Genomic DNA, 26897 nt, shown 5'->3' with positions numbered 1-26897 from the left:
TAATGTCTGGTCATCTCTTTTTCTCGACTTCTTATTGCAGAACACAGAGCTGATTAAAGGGGCTTCTGTCAACGTCATGGTATTCGTTTTTCTTCTCTTTTGCATTTGTATAAGAAATGTACTGCCTTCTGTCTGTTCGTGTTAAGAATCAAACTGTGTAAAAAGAAAGCAAAACAGACATGTTTGTGAGTTATTTGGATTTTGTATGTATGTAAATAAATAAATTATAAGCCTTGCTTTCTTGTTTGAACTTTTTTTGTTTTTTTCAAATAAGCCCCAGAGATGAAGACGCTTTTTTGTTACCGCAAGTCCAGCTTTAAAATGGGACTCGTGTTTGTCGTTTAATTAACTGTAATAACAGTTTACTTCCAGTTTGTTGGCAAAAACTCAACTTAGATTAAAATCTGATAAATTCAGTCGTGTTTAGCAGCTCTTTTGAAACTCTTATTATTCTTCCTAAAGTCTTCCTAAACCAATAGTTGTCATGGATCTTTTTTTTTTTTTTTCTGGGCATTTTATTTGAAAGCTCCAGAGCAGCAGAGTACTAAATGGACCCAGAGGTGAAAATGTGTTTCCAAGGTCCAGAAGACAAACATACTAAAAGAAAAAAAAAATTAATAGAAACCACGGTACAAACATCCGAGATATAAGATTACAAATTGCCAAGTAATAGTTGGTAAAAGTGACACAAATAAAGGAGACCTAACTGAAACATATTTCCCATCTTTATTCATAAATATCGCTACTGTATGAATATAAAACAATCTTAAATTACCGCTTTTTTTTTTATTTATAAAGAAATACTCTGAAGTTATTGTTGGAAGCTCTTCAGGGGAAAAAAAAAAAAAACCCCACTGATGCGCAGCTAAAAAGTATTGCATATAGCCTTGGTAGCCATTAGTTAGTACACCTTACTGTAGTTAAGTTGATGAACCTTCGACAGTAGAAACGGGAACATCTGATACATAACTTACTTCCTCAGGAATATGAAACACAGCCAACTATGCATCGGTAAACAAAGACAGTCAGGAGTGATCCACCCACTTCAATTTGAAGTACAATTTTGTCAGCAACAGTCATTCAATACGAAAAAATAGTGGCTACACAAGTTAAAAAAATACATCAGCCCAAAATAACAACAACAAATCTATAAAAACTTCAATTCAAAGTACTCAAGCCTTTCTGTTAAGAGTTAAAATGCCTAGTCCTGCAAGTGAGATTTTCCTTTTTTAAAAAAAAAAAAAAAAAAATCTAAATCTCCATTGGTATGTGAGTCACAAAAATATAACATCTAATCTAATATTCAGCGACAGTAGGCACTCCTGTGTTGGATGGGTGAGGTAGCGATAGACAGTAAGAACTGTACACAGGCTGAGATTTAACAAAAAGAAGAGCACGAGACTGAAAGGAAGAATAAGAGCGGAGGTGAACAGTATTCCAGTGATCAATGCAGAGTGCCTCTTCTTGTTTTAAGTCACAGTATAGAAAGTAAAATTAAGAATGGACACAGGCAGTCCCTCTCGGTACAAAACGGAGAACTATACATGATTAAATACGCTAAACGGGGGGGGGGGAGGATTTCACCTCATCTTCTCACTCTCCGTCATCTGCCACAGTCCCAGGTTTAACACTTTAAGGCACGGGAGCTGCGTTATCCTCTCCAGACCCCTCTTGGTGATCTTGGTGCAACCGTACAGGTCGATGCCGGTCAGCTGGGTCAAGTGGTCAGCGATCAACTCCAGCCCTTTGTCCGTGATTCGCACGCACTGCCCGATGTTCAGAGTCTTGAGTTCGTGCATCTGGCGCACCATCCTGTTGATGCCGTCGTCACTGATGTGACAGGAGCACAGCGAGAGGGACTTGAGCCGGTACAGACCCTGGGCGATGTACGCCAGGCTCTGGTCGCCGATCTTGTCGCAGAAGGAGACGTCGAGTCCAGACAGCCGGAGGGAGCCCATGGCCAGGTGCATTATCCCGGTGTCGCTGATGTTGTCGCAGGACCGCAGGTTCAGGCTGCACAGGTGGGTCATGTGCGACAGGTGGATCATACCCGCGTCGGATATCCCGCCGCAGAAGCTGAGGTTGAGCACCCTGAGCCTGTTTAAGCCCTTGGAGACGTGTTTGAGGGACAGGTCGGTCAGCTTCTGGCAGTCCTGCAAGGTCAGCTTCTCCAGGGTCAGGCAGCCCTCCGCGGCGCTGCGGGTCATCCCGGACAGGTGGCCGATGCCGACGTCCGACACGTGCCTGCAGCTGCGCAGGTTGAGGCTCTTGAGTCGGTGCAAGCCCCAGGCCACCAGCAGCAGGCCGGTGTTCGTGATGTTGCTGCACCCCCCGAGCTCGAGCACCTCCAGGTTTTTGAGGTACTGGGCGATCCTGCCCAGGCTGGAGTCGGTGATCTGCTTACACAGGCTGAGGTTCAACACCCGCAGGGACGGGATGTCCTGCACGAAAGCGTGTCCCAGGCCGTTGTCCGTGAGGTTGAAACACCCGCACAGGTTGAGGCTCTCGATGTGCGGCATCCCCTGAATCACGTAGCTCAGACTGCGCCTCAGGCTGAGGATCTGAATCTTCTTGATCCCCCTGGTCTGCAGGCTGGGGAACAGAGACGGGTTGGCTCTCCGCAGGTGGAGCTTGGCTTCCACCCTCCTCCACACCGACTTGTGGTAGGACGCGTCCCTCCAGGCCACGCACACTTGGGCGACTCTCCCTTTGTCTTTGACGTCCAGGTAACTGAAAATAATGGCCAGGATTTCCGGGAAAAGGCACGATACGTGTGTCTCCATTTCAAACATGACCGCGGCGGAGCTTTAGTTTGTGTGAGCTCTCCCTCCACCTCTCTCCACCTCTTTTGAAACTCTTGCTGCCGAAGTTGCTGTCCGACCCGGCGCGACGTTAGCGGCACGAAACACGAGCTAAAGGTAGCCTGTTAGCTTCGTGCGCTGCGTAACGCAAATCCACCCATCTCTCTCTCTCTCTCTCTCTCTCTCTCTCTCTCCGGCACCGATTCTTCCGATAAATAAAATAACAAACAAAAAAAAAAAAAGGGACGGCTGAAGCTGCGCGGTTCTTCACGTTGACGGCGCTGTCGCAGGAAAACCTCCCTCCCCCACCCTCCCCTCCCCGAAAGGCAGCGGTGATATTTTTACGTAGCAAGCTCGGCTAAAGCTAACAGTAGCAAACTTGTGAGCTTCAAAAAAAAAAAAAAAAAGACGGAACAACCTCCGGAACAACTTCTCATCAACTCCAGCTCACCGCACCGCACCGTGTTGTTATTGGTAGTAGTAGTATTCGTTGAGAACTCTTATCCGCAGGGCTGTTTTGTCGGAAGTGGCCGAGCTTATCTTTATCTTGTGTGGCATTTCCAGCCGCGTCGGAGCATCCCGGAGCTCCACGGTGAATAAACCCGGCTGTGTTCGTCTGAGCGGGTTCAGCCTCCGACCAGCGCCTCCTGGTGGACGAGGAGCGTCGTTACTGCTGCCGGGGCCGCACGACGCAGGTTAGTAGTGCAAGGGGTGTCAAACTCATTTTAGTTAAAGGGGGCCACACACTGCCCACTTTGATCTCAAGTGGGCCAGACCAGTGAAATCATAGCGTAATAACGCATACGTAATGACAATATTTCTCTGTGTTTAAATCATTGGTGAAGGTTTTTTTTTTTTTTTTTTTTGGACGATAAACCCTATTTTAAGGGTTTTTCTACAATAAACTAGAAACATAAAGACCAAAAACTCAAGACATCAGCCCGCTGTTTATCCGCCTGGCGCTCTCCTCTGCAGATTCCCCAGCAGCGAGCGCTTCTTCCTCCGGAGCAGACGTCGCATTTACGCTGTTTTTGAAGCAATTACTGGATCGATTAAAAAAAAAAAAAAAAAATTACAAAACGTTTGTACTCATAAACCTCCATATTCTCGTAGAAATGCAATTTACGTCTTTCTGTAATTTTCACACTTCGCAAAGTCATCCGGCGGGCCGAGCTGGACCCCCTGGCGGGCCGGATCCGGTATGTTTGACACCCCTGGGTTAGTGTTAGGTTAGGTTAGGTTAGGTTAGGTTAGGTAGTTACTTTATTAATCCCCAAGGGGAAAATTTTTTCGCTACAGCAGTATACAGAAGCAATAATAGATACATATAATAAGATAATAACAGAATAATAGAAAAGCAATAAAATAGCAGTAAAATAGCAGTAAAAAATATAAAATATAAATATAAAATATAAAATGCACAGTATATACAGTACAGTATATATCTATATATAGTAGTATTAAAAAAATTACACGACTTAACTGCTCCGTAAGTAAATTAGGTTAGGTTAGGTAGTTACTTTATTAATCCCCAAGGGGACTTTTTTTTTGCTACAGCAGCATACAGGAAGCAATAAGATAATAATAGAATAATAAAAAGCAATAAAATAGCAGTAAAAAATATTAAATATAAAATGCATAGTATATACAGTATATACAGTACAGTATATGTCTATATATATTATATACAAACAACCAAGAAACACAGACAGCAGTGTTATTGTTGTGTGATGGATTTTGCCAGAGGTGAGTTATTGTACAGTCTTATTGCTGTCGACAGGAATGATCTCCTGTATCTGTCCTTGTGACAGCGGAATTAATTAAATTAGAACAACAATGTTTTTGTTTTTGTTTTTGTTTCAGTTATGCATTTGGTTTTTTTTGTGTTTTTTTTAAGGTTGTTTCAGTGAAAACTAGATGCAAAGCATTTACTAAAAGAAGAAGGTAAAACTATGTTAGAAATACCCAAAACATTTCACGTATATACAGTGGTGTGAAAAAAGTGTTTGCCCTCTTCCTGATTTTTTTTTTTTTTTGCATGTTTGTCACACTTAAATGTTTCAGATCATCAAACAAATTTAAATGTTAGTCAGAGATAACAAGTCAACACAAAATGCAGTTTTTAAATGAAGGTTTTTTTTTTTATTATTAAGGGAGAAAAATAATCCTATTGAGATGCTGTGGCATGACCTTAAAAAGGCGGTTCGTGCTGGAAAACCCTCCAATGTGGCTGAATTACAACATTTTGATGCTTAGTCTGGTGGCTCAGAATTTAAAGTTTATCGTCCAGATATGGAGATATATTCACTGTTGCTTGAAACTTTGTGAACAACTTTCTATATTAATATAGAAACGTCAGATTTTCCCATGTAGGCCTATTGAGTTCCTCACATGAACTGCTGACTTCAGGTCCTTCCAAAACATTTTTATTGGACTGAGGTCAGGACTTTGACTTGGCCTTTCTAAAACATTACCTTAAATCTTCTTTAACCATTCTTTAGTAGAAAAACTTGTGTGCTTTGGTAATTGTGTTGCTGACCCACTTTCTCTTGAGATTCAGTTCACTGACATATATTCTGACATTTTCTATCAGTTCACCAGTGTAATTCAGAGTTCATTGTTCCATCAACGATGGCAAGCTGTGCTGTCCCAGATGCAGCAAAACAACATCAAACCATGATACTACTACCACCATGTTTCAGATGGGATATGATTTCTTAGGCTTGAATGCAGTTTTCCTTTCTCTAAATATAATGCTTCTCATTTAAACAAAAAAGTTATATTTTGGTCTCACATGTGCACAAAACAATTTTCTTAAAACGTTTTACAGATGGTTGAGAGTTTTTGTTTTGGAGAAAAGAGGCTTTCTTGCATCCTGGCAGTGCAGACCTTTGTTGTTCAGTGTTCTCCTTATGGTGGACTCATGAAAATTAAAATTAGCCCATGTGAGAGAGGCCTTTAACTGCTAAGAAGTTACCTTGGGTTTCTTTGTGACTACGCAGACTATTAGCTGTATTCTCTTAGAGACTTTTGTTGGTAAATAGTGGCCTTGGATTTCCTCCATTTGTACACGGACTGTCTATTTGTGGAGTTCAAACTCTTTAGAGATGGTTTTGTAATCCTTTCCCGCATGATTTGCATCAACTACTTTTTTTTCTAAGTGCTTTAGAAATCTCTCCTGTTTGTGCCATGATACACTTCTACATACATGTGTTGATACCTACTCAACACATACCTACCTACAGGATACCTACTCACACCTGATTCTCATCCCATTCATTTGAAACACCTGACTCTAATACCTGCTAATCTTAGAGGTTCTCATATTTTTCCCCTCACAGATTTGTAATGTTGAATAATTCTCCTCAATAAATAAATGAGGAAGCATTTGTTTCATTTGTTTAATTGGGTTCTCTTTATCGACTTTTATGATTTGTGTGAAAATCAAATAGTTTAAGGTGATATCCAGAAATATAGAAAATTAAGGAATCACAAACTTTCAAGCACCACTGTAACTTTCATAAACAGTGCCATGAACAAACTTACAGAAAATAAATCAACATACAGTGAAACAAAGACAGCAAACAGAGGAAAGTAAACATAGCTGTACAGCGTTTGTGTTCAGAGAAAGTAAATAATCAAGTACAAATTAAACCTAGACAAACAAATTGTACACATACATATTGTTTTACGTCAGTTTTCAGAGAGAATATTTCCACAAAATGTTTAATTGACAGGATTAAAATGTGACGTTCACTCACATTTTCCCCCTGATTTAATATGAATATATGACCTTGACTTAAAAAAAACAACAACTAATAAACTGTTATTTCATGGAAACGGTGAGCAACAAGTGGTGTTGCTCAGAAATCTATCTCTCAGTGTTTTGGCCTGTTGAGAAGATTGACAGCAGGAGTCATGTAACCCTCAGGAGCGGCTGAAAAGAGCCACTATGAATCGTTACAGTACATTAAGTGCAGTATTATCTGTCAAAATAGTCACACATCCATCATCATGCATTCATTCAGACGGCTCTGCTGTGTCACCTTCCTCCCTCTTGAGTGCTACTTGCCGTAAATGTGTTTGACCTGGCATGACGCCCAGAGTTACTGGAGCGAGGCGTTCGCTGACCCGGTCACCTCTGGCTGGACTCACAGCGGGTGGATTACAGTGATTGTTCAGTAATGGACGGGACAAGAGGGGCAGGATGTGTCAGACTGGCACTTGGTCCTGAATGTTCACTCAAACCACTTGACCGATTTACACACTAAAAGTGATCAAATACAATTTTTAAACGTCTTGACTGCTTCAGTTTCAGGGTTCTGGTTTTGTTCATGTTGGCTCACTGTCACACTGTCATAGCTTACTGAGACACCTACAAAATGGCTGCTGTGTAAAAGGCAGACAGCTTCGGATGAAAATTTGTGAAGCTTATAATATTCTGTTTTTGTTACGAGAGAATATTAGAGGCGTTGTTTTTTTTTTTTATTGGAGTTTATGGTATCATAATTGTGTTACTGTAAAGAGTGACTGTATATTCAAATATAGGTATATGTTTGATACTTATTAATTTGTGTCTTTGTTTTTGTTTATCCTCTGCAATTTCTATTTTATTTTTTATTGATGTTTTTAAAAGATAAACCAAAGCTCACCATATTACTCGTCATCTATCCTTTTTGAGTGGAAATTGAAAAAAAAGCTAAATACTAGTTAAAATACTTACTTAAATAGGTCACATGATAACACACATTCTTGCAAAAATAATTAATTTACAGCGCTACAAAGTGCATTTCTAAACATGAAAGATATTTGTCTTTCTAAGACAATGAGCTATATCTACTCGCATGAACCCAACCGAGTCTTAACTTTGTACTATAATTTATTGTGTAGACTTTCATGGTATGTGTTTGTCCCGCAGCACCAGCACTGAGAAGTTAATGTAGTAAGAGCCTCACCTTTGACCTTTCCTGCCTTTAATGCTGGGCCCCTTGACAGCAGCTCACTCGAGGCCCTGAAACAATAAATATCTACAATTCCTGGCATATTTCTGGGCTCCTCTCTGGCTCTGGTTCTCTGAATCACTCCCGGTCTCCCCCCCTAACCATCACAACATGTTTTACGCCACATATGTCTTTACAGGTTTTTATTTTGGAGCTTTTGCAGGGACTCAAACACAGCTGTGCAAACACAATAAAGCACAAAAGCAAAACCTATCCAAGATTTTGATAGGAATATTATACCAAACTGAATGTATAAATGAACAAGGAAGAAGGGGCCTCCTGGACATTCCCTGCTCAAAGTGGGCATACTTGCAGGTACACAGTATCAGCACTTCTGCATTTTACTCTTTGGTGTAGTTTGGTGGTTTTCTTTACTGCCCTCTCTATATTAAAATATCTGGCCATACGTAATGGCCTTAAATAAACTCCATGAGCCAGGGGCTCATCCAGTAAAATTAGCCTACAACACCTATTCAAGGCATGCCCAAACTAAATTGAAAGCTGCTCATGCACGAGTTTGGTTTCTTTTGAAAGGTAACACTCTTTAGGTTTGTCACAATCACTGTGGGTGCTACTGGTTCTGAGTTACAGAATCTTGAAAACACTGAAGTAGAAGGGTTTTTTTCTACCTGATGAATGAAGTTGGGATTTATTAGCTGTAAAACACAATATAGTATAAAGTCTGATGAAGTCCACATTCAAATCTGATAACAATTGTACAGAAAATTCACATTTTACACATTTTTCTAAGGGTATTTGCAGATGTTTAAATAAAAAAAGAAAAAGAAGGCTGTTTAGAGATATTTAGAGACATAAGTGTTACAGTGAAAAATATCATTATATAAAAGGCAACACATCAAATTATTTACAATAACATAAATAAATAGGCTGCACTTACATAATGTTTTATCACCTTAACAGTGTCAGTGTGCTTTAAAGTTTGCCTCCCATTCACCCACACTCAGTCACCAATGACAGCTGAGCCGCCATGCAAGTTGCTTGCCTGTCATTATGAGCAATATGGGGTTCAGTGTCTCGCCAAAGTACACCTCGGCTTTTGGACGGGAGGACATGGGGGAGGACAATGAAAATTGAGCCCCTAACCTTATGATTGGTGGGCAACCTACTCTACCATCTAGGCCACAGCCTCCCTTCTGAGCACCATAAGTTTGAAAATGCCCATCAAGCATTGTTTTCATGCAAAATTTTTGTTGCTGGAAAAAGGCTTTAATAGTGAGTTATTTGAATACTGTAATTGTTGGAGCCATAACATAGTTTTTGTTTGTTTTGTGTCATGTTTACGTATTATACAGTTTTTTTTTGTTTGGACAGTGAGCTTCGGGTGTTTCGCACCAGGTGTGTGACTGGCGGAAGCAAACGGTTTCTTTACCGTGTACCGAAGCGGGGTTTTTTTTGTATCCAGCTGAGTGGAAACTGAGATGTACTAAAATAGCTAAAAGGAAAATGATCTGTGATAATGTAGTAAGAGGTTTTCTACCTGTGCTGAGGTGAGCAAATACATCAACTGTGAATAAATGAGTCACCGCACTCAAAGACACACTTTGTATCGGACATTGGTTTGTTGTTATCCCTGAACACGGAAAAAGTTGTCCCCAATCGCACCTCATTGCAGCTAAATGTAGTTGTTTTTAATGGAAAGACTACATACTCAGTTTGGGCTTTGGACATAGTGTTGTTAATTTAGAGCTTGAAATAGTTATTCTCTTGTTTAAATCATTTTTTTGTGAAAATATGAAATTCTGAATATAATAAGAATTTGCTGATAGGCTCCAAGCTGAGTGCTTTGTCAACATGTGAATAAGAGGCGCATAGTGCCACTAATTTTTTTTTCCACTCCAAGAACTATTCTCAGGTCATTTGTAAAGAATGTGAAAGTAGATGAATGAATAACTTCTAGAAACCATCTGGTTGTTATTTGCTGCATTTGATTTACTTTGCACAATGTGTATTAGGGTAAACAGATTTCCATTTAATAATAGCATAAATGTTTGTGCCACTTTTAATGCCAAAAACAGTGTGCATAATGATGCAGCATCAGGCACCATTTACTTTCTGTCTGGCAGTGAAGCAAATGAACTGTTAACTTCCATTATGAACTTATGTCACAGTGCCCTAAAGTAAAGCACTAAACCACCAAATCTACAGTGGATGTAGTAATAAGAAGTCAGAGTTAGTAAAATGCCAAAAAAAAAATTGTGTTTTGCATTTGTAGACTGAATTATGTACTTGTTCTTTAGGCTCAGCGACACTCTACCGTTGCAGTCTCAGCATGTCCCTACTCATGAACCTCTGTATAACATTTTCTTTTGATGAGCACTGATGAAACATGGTCAGGGCACATAATACATGCTCTTAGGAGCAGAGTTCCCAGTTTGAGGCGGCTGGACCTTTACTGCATGTCTTCCCCCCTCATTTCTCGTAAATATTTCTACTGTACACTCTCACATAAAGGCAAACATCCCCGTCAAAATAATCTTTAAAATTCACAAAGGAGAAATATATGACAAGAAGAAAATTATCCATCAAGAAACTGCTTTGAGTCTTAGCTTCCACTGGTTTCTGTATTGCCTGTAGTTGGTGTGGTATGTAAACAATGTGATTAATGAAAAGGTGTGTATATGACAGGGTTGTGCTCTGGGGAAATTATGGTATGAAAAGGAAGAGCAGTCCAGACTGCTCGGTGAGAACTGAAGTCAGATTTACCTCGGTGTAACACCGATCAGTTGAACGTTCAAATGAAAAAATAGCCAAATGAAAACAGATTAAATTCAAAGTTTTGCTCGTAATTAATCTTTCCTTTGTAACAGCTTGAGCAGACATTGAGACTCTAAATGGTGTTTCTCAAAGAGGCAGAGCCAATCCAGTTTAACCAGTGTGGGTGGTCCTGGTTGGTGGTGGGCCTCAGTACTCAGTCATCTTTCTTACCTCTGTGAAAATGCAGAGCTTTAATGGCCTGACTTAACAATCCAGTATTATTTTACACAAACCTTCAGTGCAGTAACATTTAGCTATCATTCTCACTCGTACCTCTCCCTCTCTGTAATCTGAGACGTTCTTTTAAGATTTTTCTATTTGCATTTTGAGGGGACACATTGGTCAAACCGCTCAGTATTTTCATCTTGAAATTTGGGGATAAAGAAACCTGAGGGGACATTATATTTTTCAAAGAAAAATAATAAAACATTAAGCTCAAGTAAAGGGTGATAATTGGACCCGTGACCTCCCCCCAAAAAGTTTAAAGTAAAGAAGGGTTTGCACACAAATCAGTCAATATGAGCTTTTCTTTCATCCAAACTGATAATCATCAGCACGGTGGATATTGTGCAGATGCTTTGGCCATCTTCTGTGTTCATTTACTTGCACAAAATATCTATTGATTTGGGTGTATAAACCTTTTCTTGCACTTTGGACAAACATGCTGGGTGTTTTAACGGGCTGATTCCAATATTTCTTGACTCAATAGAATTTAATGCGCAATCTTACTTAAAATGATTCTGTATTTTTACCAAAATTTTAATTTTGGCATCACGGAGGCGCTTTGAATTAACACAGGTGATCGTGTTGGGTCATACAATTAATTAAAAATATATAACACAATAAAATTCTTCAGGGAATATTGGAGAGATGAGAAAATATAGAGTGAAAAGCAAAATGGTCCTGAACATATAATAGTACAGTAAGACAGTAAGGTCGCAGTGTTTATTGTCACAGCAAGAAGTATAAACATATATGAAAGTAAATAAATATGAAAATTAGAACACTGAACAAAGTTATAATATATATATATTTATATTGTGTAATATTTCAGCTTTAATGTTCTTATACAGTATAATTTTGCACTGCATGTAAGTTGCTTTGGTGGTTTAAGTCTGCACACTTAGTGTTGTAGCATCAACTTTCAAAGGTGCAGTGTGTTATTGTTTATCTACCTGAGCTGAAGAAGATTCAGATTCAGATTTTTGACAACCGTTAGACAGACATTCACTGTGGTAGTGCTGGTTTAAAACAATCTCTTTTATCTGTGCTCAGCTCTGAGATGCAGAGCCCAGCAGAGGGCAGTGCTGGTCTGACAAAAGGATAAAAGACAAAAGGTCTTTGATCATTGTACCTTTAGATCTTCACCACTTCAAAACAGTCTTTTTGCACTGAACAGAGTCATAAAGCCAAGCAAAGAATTTAAATGTTTTATTTAGTCTGTGCTTTGCAAATCAGAGACATTTAGACAGCAGGGTGTAATGATGTGAGATCAAATAGTCACATGGACAGAGAGACAAGAGAGGGTTTGGTGTTAGACAGGAAGGAAATGAAAACTAAAGGCAGAAGGAGAGAAAGTGAGGGATAGTGATTCCCCTCTCGGCCTCCCCTGTGGCCGGACTTGTCTCTGCTAATGACCCTGTCTGCTGGCTCACACAGACAGATGGTGAATTAACTCCAATTAGCCCACTCTCACCAGATCTTGTCTGACAGCTCAACGCGTGCGCACACACACACACACACACACACGCACACACAGAGTTTTGTTTCCTTCACTTCAGAAGATATTACATGTATTTCATGGAGACTTATCCTAACACTAACCAAACCTGATACGTACCTAAAACTAACTTAAATTTATTCTTTACCCTAAATTTAATATGATGTGGATTTTAGGTGAGTCCCCACAATGTGAAAAAACTGATTTATGTCCTCATAACATGGGTAATATATGCACACACACACACACACACACACACACACACACACACACACACACACACACAGATAACAGTCACAAGACATGTAAAAGAGAGCAATATCTGCCTCATTTGTTCATAATATATTTAAAATCTAACACTGAAACTCGCTTGTGATTAATAACAAACATTGTATATTTAGTTTTTATTTTCAAAAAGGTTTTGTCAAAATGTTTTTTATGAGATCTTTGGGTGCAGACATTTGTCCAAACAATAGAAACTGTTGAGTTCCATGTTGTTATTGCGGTTAACATATGCACTGCTTCACACACTTTTTCAAACGTACCCACAAAAACCACGCACACACTGACTGCAGACAGTTACTACGACTGTGTGACCTCCTGTCGCTGTGCTCAGAGTTAGTGAACTGTGACCGGTCATCATTCATACGCTGCACATTCGCTGAGTGACTGAGCCCACATGACATGTCAAACAGAGCGTAGTGTGTATGCCAGTATAATTGTCACTCACAGGGCATGTGCGCTGTTCAGTATATCACACTGGAGAGAAGATGTCTCTTGCAGGACAGCGGTGTTGCACGGTCTAAGTGTGTGTGTGTGTGTGTTTAACAGGTGTTGTCCCTGCTACTAAAAGGGCTCCATCTGGGAGTGTGCCTGGGCGGTCCCCTCTTCTGTAAACGGGGTCAGCAAGTGCTGAGCGCAGGGCAGAGGTCAGAAGGTTAGCGAGTCCACGGCCGGACACAACGACATTATCGAACACAGCTGTGAAATAAACACTCTCCTAATGCAGTAACATGGCAGTCCATAAGCCGTTCTATCTCTGTGCAGTGTGCTCGTACACGCTGTGTGTGCCGCCAGTGCATGTTTGTGACTAAAAGTATGTTTTTGTGTGTGTGTGTGTGTGTGTGTGTGTGTGTGTGTGTGTGTGTGTGTGTGACAGAGAGTGAAGTAATCCTTCTAAATCTCTTTAGCTGTTCTGATCCATACTTCAGAGAACAGAGGCAGTGTGGACAGCAGCTGTCCGTGAAGGATGTGTGACCCCAGCTGCACCGAGAGTAAGAAAGGGAGTCGCAACACCGCCTGACCTCTGACCTCAGCTCGGAGGATGTCACACGCACTGTTTATTGTAGAGCACTGAAGTAGACCTCCCATTATCCCGTACATCTCTCCAAATCGCTCGGCATGACACTGAAGCAAAAAGACAAGTGTCACTGAATCATTATGTTGAGAAAGAGAGAGGCAAAGAGAGAGAAAAGAGAGAGGGAGGGAGATAGCTGGGAGGAGAAAAATGAGACAAATGGGGAGCGATGAGTGAGATGTGGGTTGTAGTGTGGAGGTGTTGATGTGTGACAGACCACAAAAAAGCAGGGAGGGAAGATGGAGATGGAGGGACAACTGATGGAAGGACAGAAGAGGGGTTAATCAAGGAGAAATGCAAGTTACACTTTAAAGGAAAATTACAGTTTATTTCAACTCTGCGTATTTCCCATTATCTCACATATTGTAGCTATTTTTGCTGGATGGGTCTGGCTAACTTCGCCACCTCGTTTGTAGAGATCCAAGGACATGAGGAGATGGACATGTCGGAGTAAGAAGCTCAAAGGTTCAATATGTATGACTTTTATTTTAAAGCATTCAGAAATCGGTTAAAATCCTCAACAGAATGTGAAGAAATAATCGCCTTGATTTTATGTCGTCCAAAGTCAGCATGCTAATCAGTCCTGTCTTGTAGTACCACTGTGCACCATAGTGAGTCACTGTGACGTTCAGTCTGCCCTCAGTCAAAGAAAAGGAAGAATGTTTTCTAATTTCTTGTTAGGATGAGTGGAACAATAAACTGAACAAGGGCAAAACAAAAGCAGACAAAACAGAAGCAGAGCAAAAGTTAGCATTAGTGTTTACTGCTCTCTACCGCTGGAGACAGCTCTTAGCGAGTAAGGAAATAAAGTTTGAACTCTCAGCGTTTCTTTTAGATTGGTAAGTAAACAGCTGTTATGTTAACATTGGCTATGTAGCGATGGCTTATGAATGTAAGAAGTTGCATAATGTCAGTGATGTACGGCTTTTTGAGAATAACTGGACAAATCCCAGCGGGCTGCCGCATTAGTCAGCCACTACAGTGTAAAACAGTTCATCAAGTTTTTGAAACGTCCTCATGAAGTCACGGGTTTGAGCCCCGCTCAGGTGTCACACATGCTTCACGTGGCAGGGCATGTCCCGTTAAGCCACATTGTTCACGTAGGGCGAGTGGTTCTAGGGTGAGTCCCTGTAAGGGTAAGCCACAGAGTGCTCATGGTTTCGGGTTGTATATGCAGTCATCGTAATACCAAAGGTCAACAACAATACAAAAACTCAAATACAATACAAAAAAAACCCCGTTAGTTTTAATGTATGACTTTTTTTTGTCATATTTCGGACGACATGTACGACACAGTGGTCACAGTAAGAAGTAACTGGGTCGTCACTTGAGTCAGTTCAGAAAAAGGTCATACTCCAAAAAGTGATAAAAAAAAGAAGTCATTTTTGTATATTGTAAGTAGTATATATTATATAATATATAGTATATAGTATAGCCAGGGCGATGTGGCTAAGTTTGATGTTTCAGCGTGACACAGGAAGTTGATGTTTAAGGTCAAACGATGCTCCAAACCTCATGAAACATGCATCAGGCACCAACTTTCTTGAGTTTTTGAAGATGTTAAAGCCGCCAAAAAAAAAAATCCAATTTATTTTTAAGAAGAATAAGGAACGAGATCAAGAAAAAAATTAAAACTGCAAGCGGGAATATGCCGACCCTCGCGTGCTGCACGTTTGGGGAGCCGGCGGCCCCGACCCGCTGGACCCCCGACGTGCAGCACGCGAGGGCCCGCATATCACTGCTTGCAGTTTTGATTCTTATTATATTGCACTTTAAAGTTACCCCACAGCTTTCCAAAAAAAAAAAGGGATTTTAACATGAATCTTTTTGAAAGTTTTTTTTTTTTTTTTTTTGTCTGCATTACGCAGCTACAACTGTGAATACTTTCTGTCTGTCCTAATTACGCTGCATATTAGTCTGCGCTCAGCAGTCTGTTTAAAGTGATGGATGAAATAAACCTGAATTATCTTTTAAGATGAAGGTTGTGACTTAACGGATGATTCTGGAGGAGTCGAATATTGGACTAACATTTGCAAGGTGGACAGAAACATGATTCCAAATGGATGATAATGTTGCTCTAAATCTGCTGGATGGTCCAGTAAGCATAGATTTATTATCCATATGTCAATGTTGTTTGCACCTCTAGTTTACCTCTAAGTGGCTGGAAAAAAAAAAAAAAAAACCACCACATGAAGAAAAGGAAGATAAAGAGACAGATGAATAATAAAAGAGGTCTGAACATTGCCAACCCTCATGATACTAAGCTGAGGACATATCTGAGGGAGAAAACGCAGTGGAGATATTTTAAATGGTCTGACGGGAAAGAACACAGTTACAGATGATACCAGTGACATAAAAGAAGAAAATAATACAATGTGTCCTGCGGGGTTGGGGAGGAAAATCATTTCCTCTGGAGTCAACATTTCACAGTATACCATGTACAGAGCAGGAGGTGAGTAGAGTGAGAAATAAAAAAAAAACCAACAACAACTGAATAGCACCAAACCAAGATTAATCCTGCTGAGACAACAACTCATTCAGAAAATGGTCAGTAAAAAGACCAGTATGCTGCCTTTCATTGGCCTTTACCTTCACCTGTTCCCCTCACCTGTTCCCCTCCTTCAGAGATGAGCTGCCCATCATGGCTGTCACAGTTCAGGTGTATCAGTGGTGATGCTCGATGTACCTGCCAGTCAGGTGGTACTTGAAAAAATAACCCCTCTGTGTCAGACGTACAGGCCTGGCGTCATGCCACAGTGTGTAATACAACTGTCAGTCCACTAGATGCACACCAATGTATGACCAGGCCATTACAGAGGTCATGTAATGCATGTAACGAAGTACAAAGAAGTCAGAGCAGGAGGAAAGTTGGGTTTGGTTGGAATGTACAAAACACAGAACTTTCACATTTGAGTCTGAGAAAGTAAAAAAATATAACTGGATTTTATTTACGTAACATAAGTAAGTTATTAATGTAAGGTATATAACTTAATATATGTTAATTAGCTTACATAACGTGCATAACTTTACTTATATAAAATGACTTGTTTTAACCCAAACTTTGATCTTTTCCTGACTCTAAGCAAGTCGTTTTTGTGCCCAACCCTAACCAATATGGCGACCATATGTCATTCAACACAAACCATCATTGTATTCTATGTCTAACCTCAAGGTTTACTTTCTTACTTTTCACGTCAAGGGGAAGCAAAACGTGACGCTGACATGCCATCCTATAGTGAAGTGACGGGTTTCTTACACACTTTGTGTCTGAAGGGAGGTTCAATCAGTGACAATTTGGAGTGCGATGACGCTGAAGTAGCTCCAACAATGGCGGTTGGGGTAGAGTTTGACTGCACAACCCATGGTACATGGTGGTCAATGCCAATAGATTAAAGGCTACTCCAGTAGTTTCTAATATAACTTTAGGTCTATGCCCAGTAAGATGCCACAACTGGAAACAATCCTGAATGACAGGTGGCCAGAACCATATATTCATGCAGTGAATTTGGGTCTGATGACACCAGGCCAGGATGACATGGTGTACCACTTCCTTCAAAATCTGAGACCTATGACCAAATGGTTTCTTATCTGCCACCTGTACGTTCTAACTTTGGATAGGTTTATACAAGTTCTTTGGAAATATGTCATTTATCTGAACGGCTTAATTTTTACTTGGCAAAATAAGATATCAATCTAATAAATTACTAATATTTTTAAAACATTACTTTGTGCATGTGTTTGTTTGGTTCAGTACCTACAACTGGGGTCAGTGTTTCCCAGTGTGCTGTGGATCATGTCGAGTATGCAGCGGGATGGAGCGCATCAAGAGCTTTTTCATGTCGTGCACCGCAGCTCAGTAATGTGCTTCTAGCTTACAAACAAACAGAAAAATGGGCCTGAGGACATACAGTGACACATGTGCAATTACACACACATACAAACACACACACACACACACACACACACACACACACAAAAACACACTCTCAGTCATCCTGTCTCCTTCTCTCTCCTCCCTCGGCGTGTCGCTCAATGTGGGAACTCTCACTTAAAACACCAGGCCTTGTTGTTATGATGCATAAATTTATGTGTCCTTGTAATTTTCTGCGTGTATTTTACCAACACTGCACTGTTGTTGTTGTTGTTGTTGTTGTTGTTGTGTGCCTTGTAAGCACTAAGCCCCCCCCCCCCCCCTACCACCTCTCCTCTTTTCTCTTCATTTGCTTCCCTCCAGGGCTGATGTGATTTAAGGCTGTGCTTGAAGACTGAGGACCGGGCTGTTATCTGCCCGTTATTGATGCGAGCTGAAAGTCTCACTGTCCACACTCCACAGGCAGACAGAGAGAGAGAGACAGAGACAGAGGGCTGCTGCCGTAGAGGGATGGGTGGATGGAGGAAAAAGAAACAGATAACGCCAGCAGACTGATGGCTATTCCCTGTAATGGTGGGACTTCAGACAGTGTGGCGTTTCTAATAGATTTACGTGAAAACTACAGTCTGCATGTTATAATTTCATAGTTTCACCATTTCCTCCACCCTGCAGCTCCCTTTCCTTCCTCTTTTCGTCCTATTTCCTCTGCTTTCACCCCCTCTCTGCCCCACCCCCCAGCCCCCCACCCGTCTGTACATTATGTAGATGTCAATAATTTAGCACGAGATTCAAAAATTCCGTACTTAACAACAGGTTACGATCTTTGCTATAAAAGCCATAAAATATGCGTTTGTGAATAAAATATGATTCGGTCTCTTTCAAAGCAGCTGAAACCTGTCAAGACTGCCATTTGTTTTCTGACAGTATCGCGGTGAAGTGACAGTTCAAAAGCGGGGGTTTGTCTTTATCTTGGCAGGTTTTCAATCTTTGCTCTATTTCTGCACACCGCAGAGCATTATTTTGTATCCATTGTTTTGTAGACCGTCTTTCATCTCCAGGGCTTTGTTGTTTTCTCACTCTCTCCCCCTCTTACATCGTGACTTCTTCTTCTTTTCTTTTTTTTTCTCCCCTACTCTTTTACAGTTTCATCCTGTATTGTACAGTAACAGCATCGCTGGGCTCGAAGCACATAAACAGCTTACACATCCCACTCCTACTGCCCCCTCCAACCTCCAATCACCTGCCTCAAACAAAACACCCAGCTTGAGAGGCACGGACACTTCCTTCTCCTGCTTCCTATTTCTCCTGCCATCCCTCCTCCCTCTGCTCATCCTCCCCTTCCCTCCTTTCCTCCTCCCTTCTTTACCCCACAGGCCTGGAGATCGTTCCTTTGTTCTTGACATCTGTTTTGTTGTGTGATTAATTGAGATGAGCATGTGGGGTGAAGGCCTATAGAGGGGGAGCTCAGACCCCCCAGGTAATGTGTGTGTGTGTGTGTCTGTGGATGTGTGTGTGAAGGTGTGTGCGCTGGCAGCGGAGCTACAGTAATCCTTGATGTGGTTAGTTAGTGCAGACTGCCAGGATTTCCCTCAAGAGCTGTGGAATATGAAACATTTGAATATCTGTTATCTTGATAAAATGTTTAAAAAGCTGCCTCTCCTCAGCAGAAAAGCTTGACAGTCTTTCCTCAGCGTTTTAATTCAGCAGTGCAAGATGTTAAGTGACAGCTGACTGACAAGTGACAACACCGACTGCACACACCAGCATTCCAGATATCCCAGAAGGCAGAGCTGTGATATGCAGACAGTCAGGATACAGTATAACTGCCATAATGCCTCAGTTGGACACATCTGTCTGAAATTTTACAGTAAATGAGATATATGAAGATAAGTTGAGCTGGCATTGTGACTTTCAGAGGAAATCTAAAGTAAATGATTGATAACTGCCAGATGACAAGTTCATTGCCTAAATAAACACAAACTGTAAAACCAAGAAATTAAAATAATAGGAATCAGAGGCAAGAAGGACCCAAAAGCATCACGTGAACAGTCTGCTGGGCTGAATCGAAAAACACTTAAGACACTAAAGCAATAAGTAACTGACAGGAACACAGAACTTGCTGGAACAAAAAATGCACAGAAAACATGACAAGCAAATTCAAACGAACTGACAACGAGGGCGGGAGAGCACACAGACTAGACACATGCGGGAGAAGAGGACAACGAGGGACAGCTGAAACTAATCAGGATGGGGCAGACAATCACACAAGGACAGGAAGTGAAGCAGGGCGTAAGTGACTACAAAGTAAAACAGGAAAAAATAAAACCTAGAGTGAACTGAAGACGACAAAATGGAAATGAAGTCCAAACCACAACAGATAAGAATATCTTTATAACCAGCATTACTTGCTCAACGAAACTGGTAAACTGTCCTATTTCAATTTTTTTTTTTACAATATATCATAGTCAACAGATTTGGATTATTTTATCTAAACTAGATTTATAGTACATTTAAGAATTTAGTCAGGATTTCTCTTTACATTACTCAACTAAAAGTATTAAACATGAAATGCTTGAACTAAAAAATGTTTTCTTTTAAAGTGGTATTGTGCTGACAACAGTAGCTTTACAGTTTCTCACAGCAATGTCTCTTGTGACTTTCCCACTAAAATCCAGTGTAGAAATATTTTCAAATGACCCAGTTGATGCACTGAGTCAGTGCAATCCTGCTGGTCAGAACAGATAATAATGATTTTCTAGTGAACTCTACTATTCATCAACACCAACTCATTGTACAAATCTTCACGTGCAAAATATTGCAGCCAGCTGTCACAACCTTTCAAACATTTACAATACATGCATGGTGACTTTATCTGTTTCTTTCATTAGCAGAAATGAGAAGGCATTATTTTTAATAATCTTCATCTTCATCTTCAAATGTTTGTGCAGATGATTACATATTGTGAGATTTAGCTCACAGGTGCCTCTCATGTACAATAATTTAATCACACATTTTGTCATTAACCCTCATCAGTGCATCACCGGGCTGCTTACATACTGTTTACGTCCATTTTCATTTTACTATTTTTTTTTTCTTTATTCTCAAGCTTTAGGACGACATGGATGTGATGTCCTTAAATGTTCATCACATGAGCAAGCGCCATTAAAAAAAAAAAAAAAAGCCAAGTGATATGATGGAAAGCTCCTAGAAAAGCTGGGAAGTGAACCTTGAGTTTAGAATATTGTACCACAGTAATAATAATGTGACTTATGCCGCAGTATTTAGCTGTGTATTACACCTCAAGTATCTTTATATTTATGAATAACGCAGCACATATTGATCTATTTATTTCTCAGCCAACATAACAGGCTACAATATTCATAGTATACAGTCCCTCTGAATCATGATTCATAACTCTTCATTCATAAATATGGCCTTGAAAGTAATAACAAGTATTCAATTAAAAATGGTAAAAAAAAAAAAATACATGTTTTACAACATGAGCATGTTGATGCCTCCTGTAGACCAGTTTCAGTCATTTTTCTTTTCCTTCTTCTGCCTCTTTGTCCCCTCACTTCCTGCAGAGGCTCCTCATAAGAATTAAATGTGAGTGTAAGATGTATTGATGAAGTGATTCGAGAAAATATCTAGACATTGTGACTGGATGTTAAACAAAACAAAAATTCACACTGCGGGTACAAGAGATCAGAGAGAAAGGCTTGAGAGTCAGTTTGTGTCTGAGATAATGATTTATGGTCCTTTGAGGTCAGAAAGCATCAGACGGGACAGACGCAGGTTTGGGGTTCACAGAGCCAGGTCAGAGGTCAGAGGTCACCTCGGTGGTCAGGTCAGGGCAGGGCAGGGAAACGTGCTGAGGGAAGTTCAAACTCTCCCGGGGAGCTGTGGTAAGTGCGACTGCTGGGGGAACGTAATCGACGTGGCACGGCGGATGGTGGCACGGTGAGGGTGGGACCTGCCTGACCTAGAAAGGCTGCGGGACGGAGGAGGAGATACATACAGATATAAGAACCAGATATCACCATCTGGGTAGACAGATCGGGGCCAAACAAAGGCACGCACTGCAACACATATCTCTATCACCACACACACACACACACACACACACACACACACACACACACACACACACACACACACACACACACACACACACACACACACATTGAAGTCCTGTGTGTCTCACTATGTGTGTGTACTGTTATATTTGCAAATGGTCAGCATAGATAGATATGCTGTATCATCCGTCTATCCATAGATAGACGGATGATACATATTTTTTAAGCATTGACAATCAGATGTAGATACTGTGTATGCACATATGTCAACGTACATATACACTGCTTTATTTACATGCATGTGAACAATAACAGAAACACTATCACACACAGAGTCAGAGGAACGAATGTCACAGCAGCAGGCTAATTTCCCACTCAGTATGTGTGTCACTGTGCTCTGTTCATACTTGCAAACGGACAGATGGACGGACGGGAGAGGGATGGAAAGAGAGAGAGGGAGAGAGTGTGCATGTGTGTGTGTGTGTGTGTGTGTGTGTGTGTGTGTGTGTGTGTGTGTGTGTGTGTGTTTGGAAGTGGAGAAGTACAGTGAAGCCCTGTGGCTCAGGCCCATTAACAGTCTTGATTTATGCTGCTCTGCACGCTGTGGTGGGACATTGTGAGCCAGTCCGTGTGTCTGTGTGTGTGTGTGCTGATTCAGGGCTTCAGCATGGCCACACTCTGATGTCTATGTAAGCATGCGGGAATGGCATGTTTAGGATAGTTTCGTGGCCAGACAGGCACCAGACAGCCTGAGTCCAGAGTTTAACTTGGGGAGGGGTTGGTGGGTGGGTGGGTGGAGGGGGAGGGGGGGGGGGGGTTTGAAAGGAGGGGCTGGAGAAGCACACTTCCTTCTGATTCAATCCTCGTTTGCTTGCACACATACGGAGCCGGATACCGTCCCACGCATGCCAACATGCACCACATAGACAAAGACACACAGACGAAACCAATCTAGAATCCCAAACCTCAGCATGACTGCAGTTTAGGGCTTATGACTGAACGTCTGAGGCTCTGTCATAACTTTAGAGGAGAGGAGACAGTCCTGTGATTGCGCTGCCTTCTGGATCATTTGTAAAACGTTTCGACAACAGACTAATGCGAATGGTCTTGTGGATTCGGCTTTAAGTCCCAACAATTCCTTGCCCCGGCAATTTAAATGTATTTTTTTTTTTCCCTCTCTTGAGGTCGCAGTGAACCCATCAGTGTCCAATTAAATCCCCGATGGTATGGAAGACACCAAGAGGCTGATTAAGGACAGCAGAAATGATGAGAAGGATGGTTTGAAAGAAGCATTCTCGGGTTTCTCTATACAATATGTGCATAATGACTTCCTCTGACAATTATCTTTGATCCAGTGCGAGACACCCCCTACACACACCCACCCTCCCACCATCCCACCATCCATCCCCTCATCTCCCCACCACTTTATCCCCCATCCTCGACTCTCTGTCTTTTAATCTTTTCCTTCCTCTCTGCGATGATGCGCGTCCTCTGTCGTCCCTTTAAACGTCTTTTCTCAAACTGCCTGAGCGACTTCAGGAATGACAAACGCATTTACAGTTCCTCTCGTCAACACATGCTAGTGTACACACACAGATAGGCCCTCCCTCCCTGGCTACATGAGTAGATACGGAATGACTGGGTAATGAGGCTCACTCACTCGGGGTCAGTGACCTCACAGGGACTGAGATGAGGGGGCGGGGGTGGGGGGGGGGGTGGGGGTTTGGGGAGAGGTGGGAGAGGGGGGGGGGGTGAAGAAAAAACAAGAGGGGAAAAGAAAGCAGGAATAATAGCAAGATGGAGGAGGGATTTTTCTCCCTTTTTCATCATTTCTCTCCCTTTATTTGTCACATTCTCTGTGTTCCTTGTCAGCAGTAGAGTGCTGCACGGACACAGGGGAGCGAAGGGGGAAGCAGCGGAGAGAGAAAATGTTTAAGTGCTGATGGCAGCCCCTGGTTTCTGCTGGGACCGGGGTGTCAGCTTTTATTCTGCCACAGCATGCATCTGACAGGCAAATGATAGAGAAAGAGGCAGGGAGAAGAAGAGAGCGGGGGGGGGGGGGGGGGGGGGCTGCTTCTTGTATATGAGACAGCGTCTGTTTTGAAGCCAGAACAAGAGCTCCAATAAGGAAAAAGGAGGACTGTGAGATGGTTGGTGTTTTTTTTTTTTTTTTTTTGACCACATCGCTCAACTGTCTCCCTCTTCTTCACATCCTTTTTTACTCCGCTCTCCGAGATCCCCCCTCCTCTCTCTCTCCTTCACCGTGATAGATTGAGTTATACTGCTCCCTAGGTGACAGGCATTCCCTCACGTTTCCACGGCAATGAGGTCAGAGGTGGATGCTTGTTATTGGCTGTTGTCTGTAATCATCACAGATTGTGCTGTGTGTTTATTGGCCCTCTTCCCCCTCCCTTCTTGACCTCACCAACCCTGCTCCCTGCAGCAGAGCGTGACCCCCCCGAGGGCCAACGGGGTCTCGACTGTCTCGACCCAGGGGTCACGGGTGTTTACTGAGTGTCGCTGGTTGTGTGTCTGTGTGTGTGTTGTGTGTTGCAGCTTGGGAATATAAGGCATAAGGAGCAAACAATTAAGAGTTTGATCTGATTACGAACCAATCGCAGGAACCTGACAAAAAAAAAAAAAAAAAAAACCTTTTCTCCCATTACACTTACAACTCTCTCTCTCTCTCACACACACACACACACACACACACACACACACACACTCTTCCCCTTCTGCCTCTCTAACTCCTCCTCCCACCACCACCTCTCCATCCTCTGTGCTGTTTCTTAAGTATTCTTTATCTCTTCTCTCCAGTCTGCCCCCTCTGTCAGTTTGTGGTTGGCTGATGTTTCACAACTGCTCTTACAGCTGTTGATCAGTATGTGTGTGTGTGTGTGTGGGTGTGTGTGTGTGTGTATATATCTGTCGGTGCACGCGTGTTTGCACAAATGAGTATGCATGTGTTAAGTGTTTATATCTGTGTGTGTGTACTGTACACAGTGTGCCCTGCATCCGTCTCTCTTCATTGATTCAGCGGTGACATACGGGGTTATAGATAGCTCTTTGAGACCCTCACGATCAATCTTATCACCAGCCCACTTCCTTCTCACAACTCACAGAGAATAGGGAGATAAATAAAGGAAGAAAAAAAAAACAGAGTGGAGAAAAAAAAAAAAAAAAAAAAAGAAGAGGAGGAAAAGTAGAAATTGGTAGGAAATGGGAAAAGAGAGGCAGAAAAAAACGTGAAGGGGAAATAAAGCATTTAAATGTTAAAAACATGTCCGTGTCCACATTCATGCCTGTGTTGCGAATGTGTGCGTACATGCAATGAAGCTGCCGGTGTGTGGCTGTGTGGCCTCATGCACCATATGTGTGTGAGAGAGGAAGTGACAGAGAGAAATGAAGGCTACTGTGTGGAGATGGAGACAGTGATAGAGCAGCCAGGTTCCTCCAAGCTGCCATGGTCACACAGACGGAGGCCGCGAGCGGCAAAAAAAAAAAAAAAAACAACTCACCAAAAAGGCACTGTTGACATTACACCACCAATGAGCAGAACACCACAGAGCCACCTCAAGTAATTGTTCCTCATCATCGCCCTGTGATGAAGCTCAGTTTGATGCTGTGTGTGTATGTGTGTGTGTGTGTGTGTGTGTGTGTGTGTGCATGTAGGCAACAATTTCTGGCTGCATCTCTGACGTGGCCGTGATAGAATTGGGTCTCAGTGACAGTAGATGGGACGTTAGCTCGCCAAGAGTTGACAGTAATTGATGGAAAGCCCGGCTAACGTGATGTGTCAGACATATGAGGCCTGTCTAATCAATGGGAGCATGTGACTGCTTTTGGGGCTATATGTGTGTGTCGTGTGTGTGTGTGTGTGTGTGTGTGTGTGTGTGTGTGTGTGTGTGTGTGTGTGTGTGTGTGTGTGTGTGTGTGTGTGTGTGTGTGAGAGAGAGAACGATACAGTTATGCTGGTCACATCACGGTATGCACCAGTGTGTCTCTGATCCAAAGCAGCAGACTGTTGATTTTCAGGACTGGAGGCTGAGAAAGAGGAGAGGAGGAAAGAGAGGAGATCTGAATGAAGCAGATGCTTAAGGGTAGGTTTTACCCCCCCACCCACCCCATCTCTCTCTCCCTCAACACACACACACACACACACACACACACACACACACACATTTACACTTACACACTTTTCCTCCCCTTCACTCTCCCTTCCTCTCTCTCCCATGATGAATCAGCTGTCACTCAGGCACCAGTCCAATCTACTGATAATGAGAACTGCATCAACACCCTCTCGCCTCTCTTCCTCCCTCTTTCTCTCAATCTCTTTTTACTCACGCACACACCAGCTAAATCGTCCTTCCTCCTCTCTTCACATTTCACACACACACACACACACACACACACACACGCGCGCGCGCGCGCGCGCGGACATGTGCGCGCGCGCCGCGCTAGCATAAACTCATTCATCTCTCCCTCACTCATCTGTCTTATGATTCTCCTCCCCCCTTTTTCCCTCTTTTCTCTCCTTGCTTCCCTCCCTCCTCCTCCTCCTCCTCCTCTTCCTCCTCCTCCTCCTCCATCTCCTCCTCCTCCTCCTCCACGTCCTTCCTGCTCCTCTGTGCTCGCTGAGCTGAGCAGTCAGTGGTGGGACTGAGGCAAAGGAGGGAGGATAAAGCAAGAATAGAGACAGAAAAGAGAACAGAGGCACAGAAAAGCAGATCATTATACAGCAAACGAGCAAGAGGCCGCTGAATGAATAACAAGGAAGGGATTACAAAGCGCAGGACTAAAAAAAAAAAAGGAGAGGACGCCGACAGAAGACTCTCTCTCTATCTCTGCTCTCTCTTTCTCTCACTCCCTCCCCTCTCCCTATCCTTCCTGTCACCCTCCCAACTCTCTCAGAGGCTCTCCCCCCTCCCAGACGATCTCCTCAGTAAAAGATGGCATGAGCACACAGTCACCCATCCTCAGCTTGTGGAGAATTTTTCCCTCTTCTCTGCTACTCTTCCTTGTCTCTTTCTCTTCTTCTTTTCCGTCTCTGTTCTCCCTCCACCTCTCTTTGCTCTACAACGGGCTCAGTCCGGAGGGTGAAGAGGAGGGGAGCGAGGTAGACAGAGGCTGACCTCTCCCCTCCTCCTTCTTCCTACCCGCAGGGCCTAGAGAGAGAGAGAGAGAGAGAGAGAGAGAAAGAAGGAGCAGGGAGCCGTCTGATGACTTACACCAACAACAAGCTCCTTAACCCAGCCGACCACAGCCCGACACCCCCCCTCCCCACCCACCCACCCCCT

At 42.3% G+C, this 26897-nt stretch overlaps 2 protein-coding genes across 2 annotated transcripts in view; one reads left to right on the top strand and one right to left on the bottom strand.

Annotated features, from left to right (window-relative positions):
* Positions 1-707: 707 nt before the first annotated feature.
* On the bottom strand, positions 708-3112 carry LOC138206554 (F-box/LRR-repeat protein 14-like). Its single transcript, XM_069163350.1, has one exon. The coding sequence runs from the start codon at positions 2790-2792 to the stop codon at positions 1581-1583; it is 1212 nt and encodes a 403-aa protein (XP_069019451.1). The 5' UTR covers positions 2793-3112; the 3' UTR covers positions 708-1580.
* A 23177-nt stretch (positions 3113-26289) lies between these two features.
* Positions 26290-26897, top strand: part of LOC138205822 (genetic suppressor element 1-like) — a 38725-nt gene continuing 38117 nt past the window's right edge. Inside the window, exon 1 of the mRNA XM_069162110.1 lies at positions 26290-26897. This exon is cut by the window's right edge and continues 97 nt beyond it. The gene's annotated coding sequence lies outside the window, so the exon portion shown is untranslated.

Source organism: Embiotoca jacksoni, unplaced genomic scaffold, assembly GCF_022577435.1.
Source record: "Embiotoca jacksoni isolate LCO1_2020_lvr unplaced genomic scaffold, fEmbJac1.0.p SCAF_3, whole genome shotgun sequence".
Taxonomy (NCBI): Eukaryota; Metazoa; Chordata; class Actinopteri; family Embiotocidae; genus Embiotoca; species Embiotoca jacksoni.
Note: the sequence above shows the minus strand (reverse complement) of the source record. Positions and strands in the feature narration are given on the sequence as shown.

Excerpts from the sequence above, each read along its gene's own strand:
- LOC138206554 (XM_069163350.1), bottom strand. The coding sequence starts at position 2,792 with ATGTTTGAAATGGAGACACACGTATCGTGCCTTTTCCCGGAAATCCTG.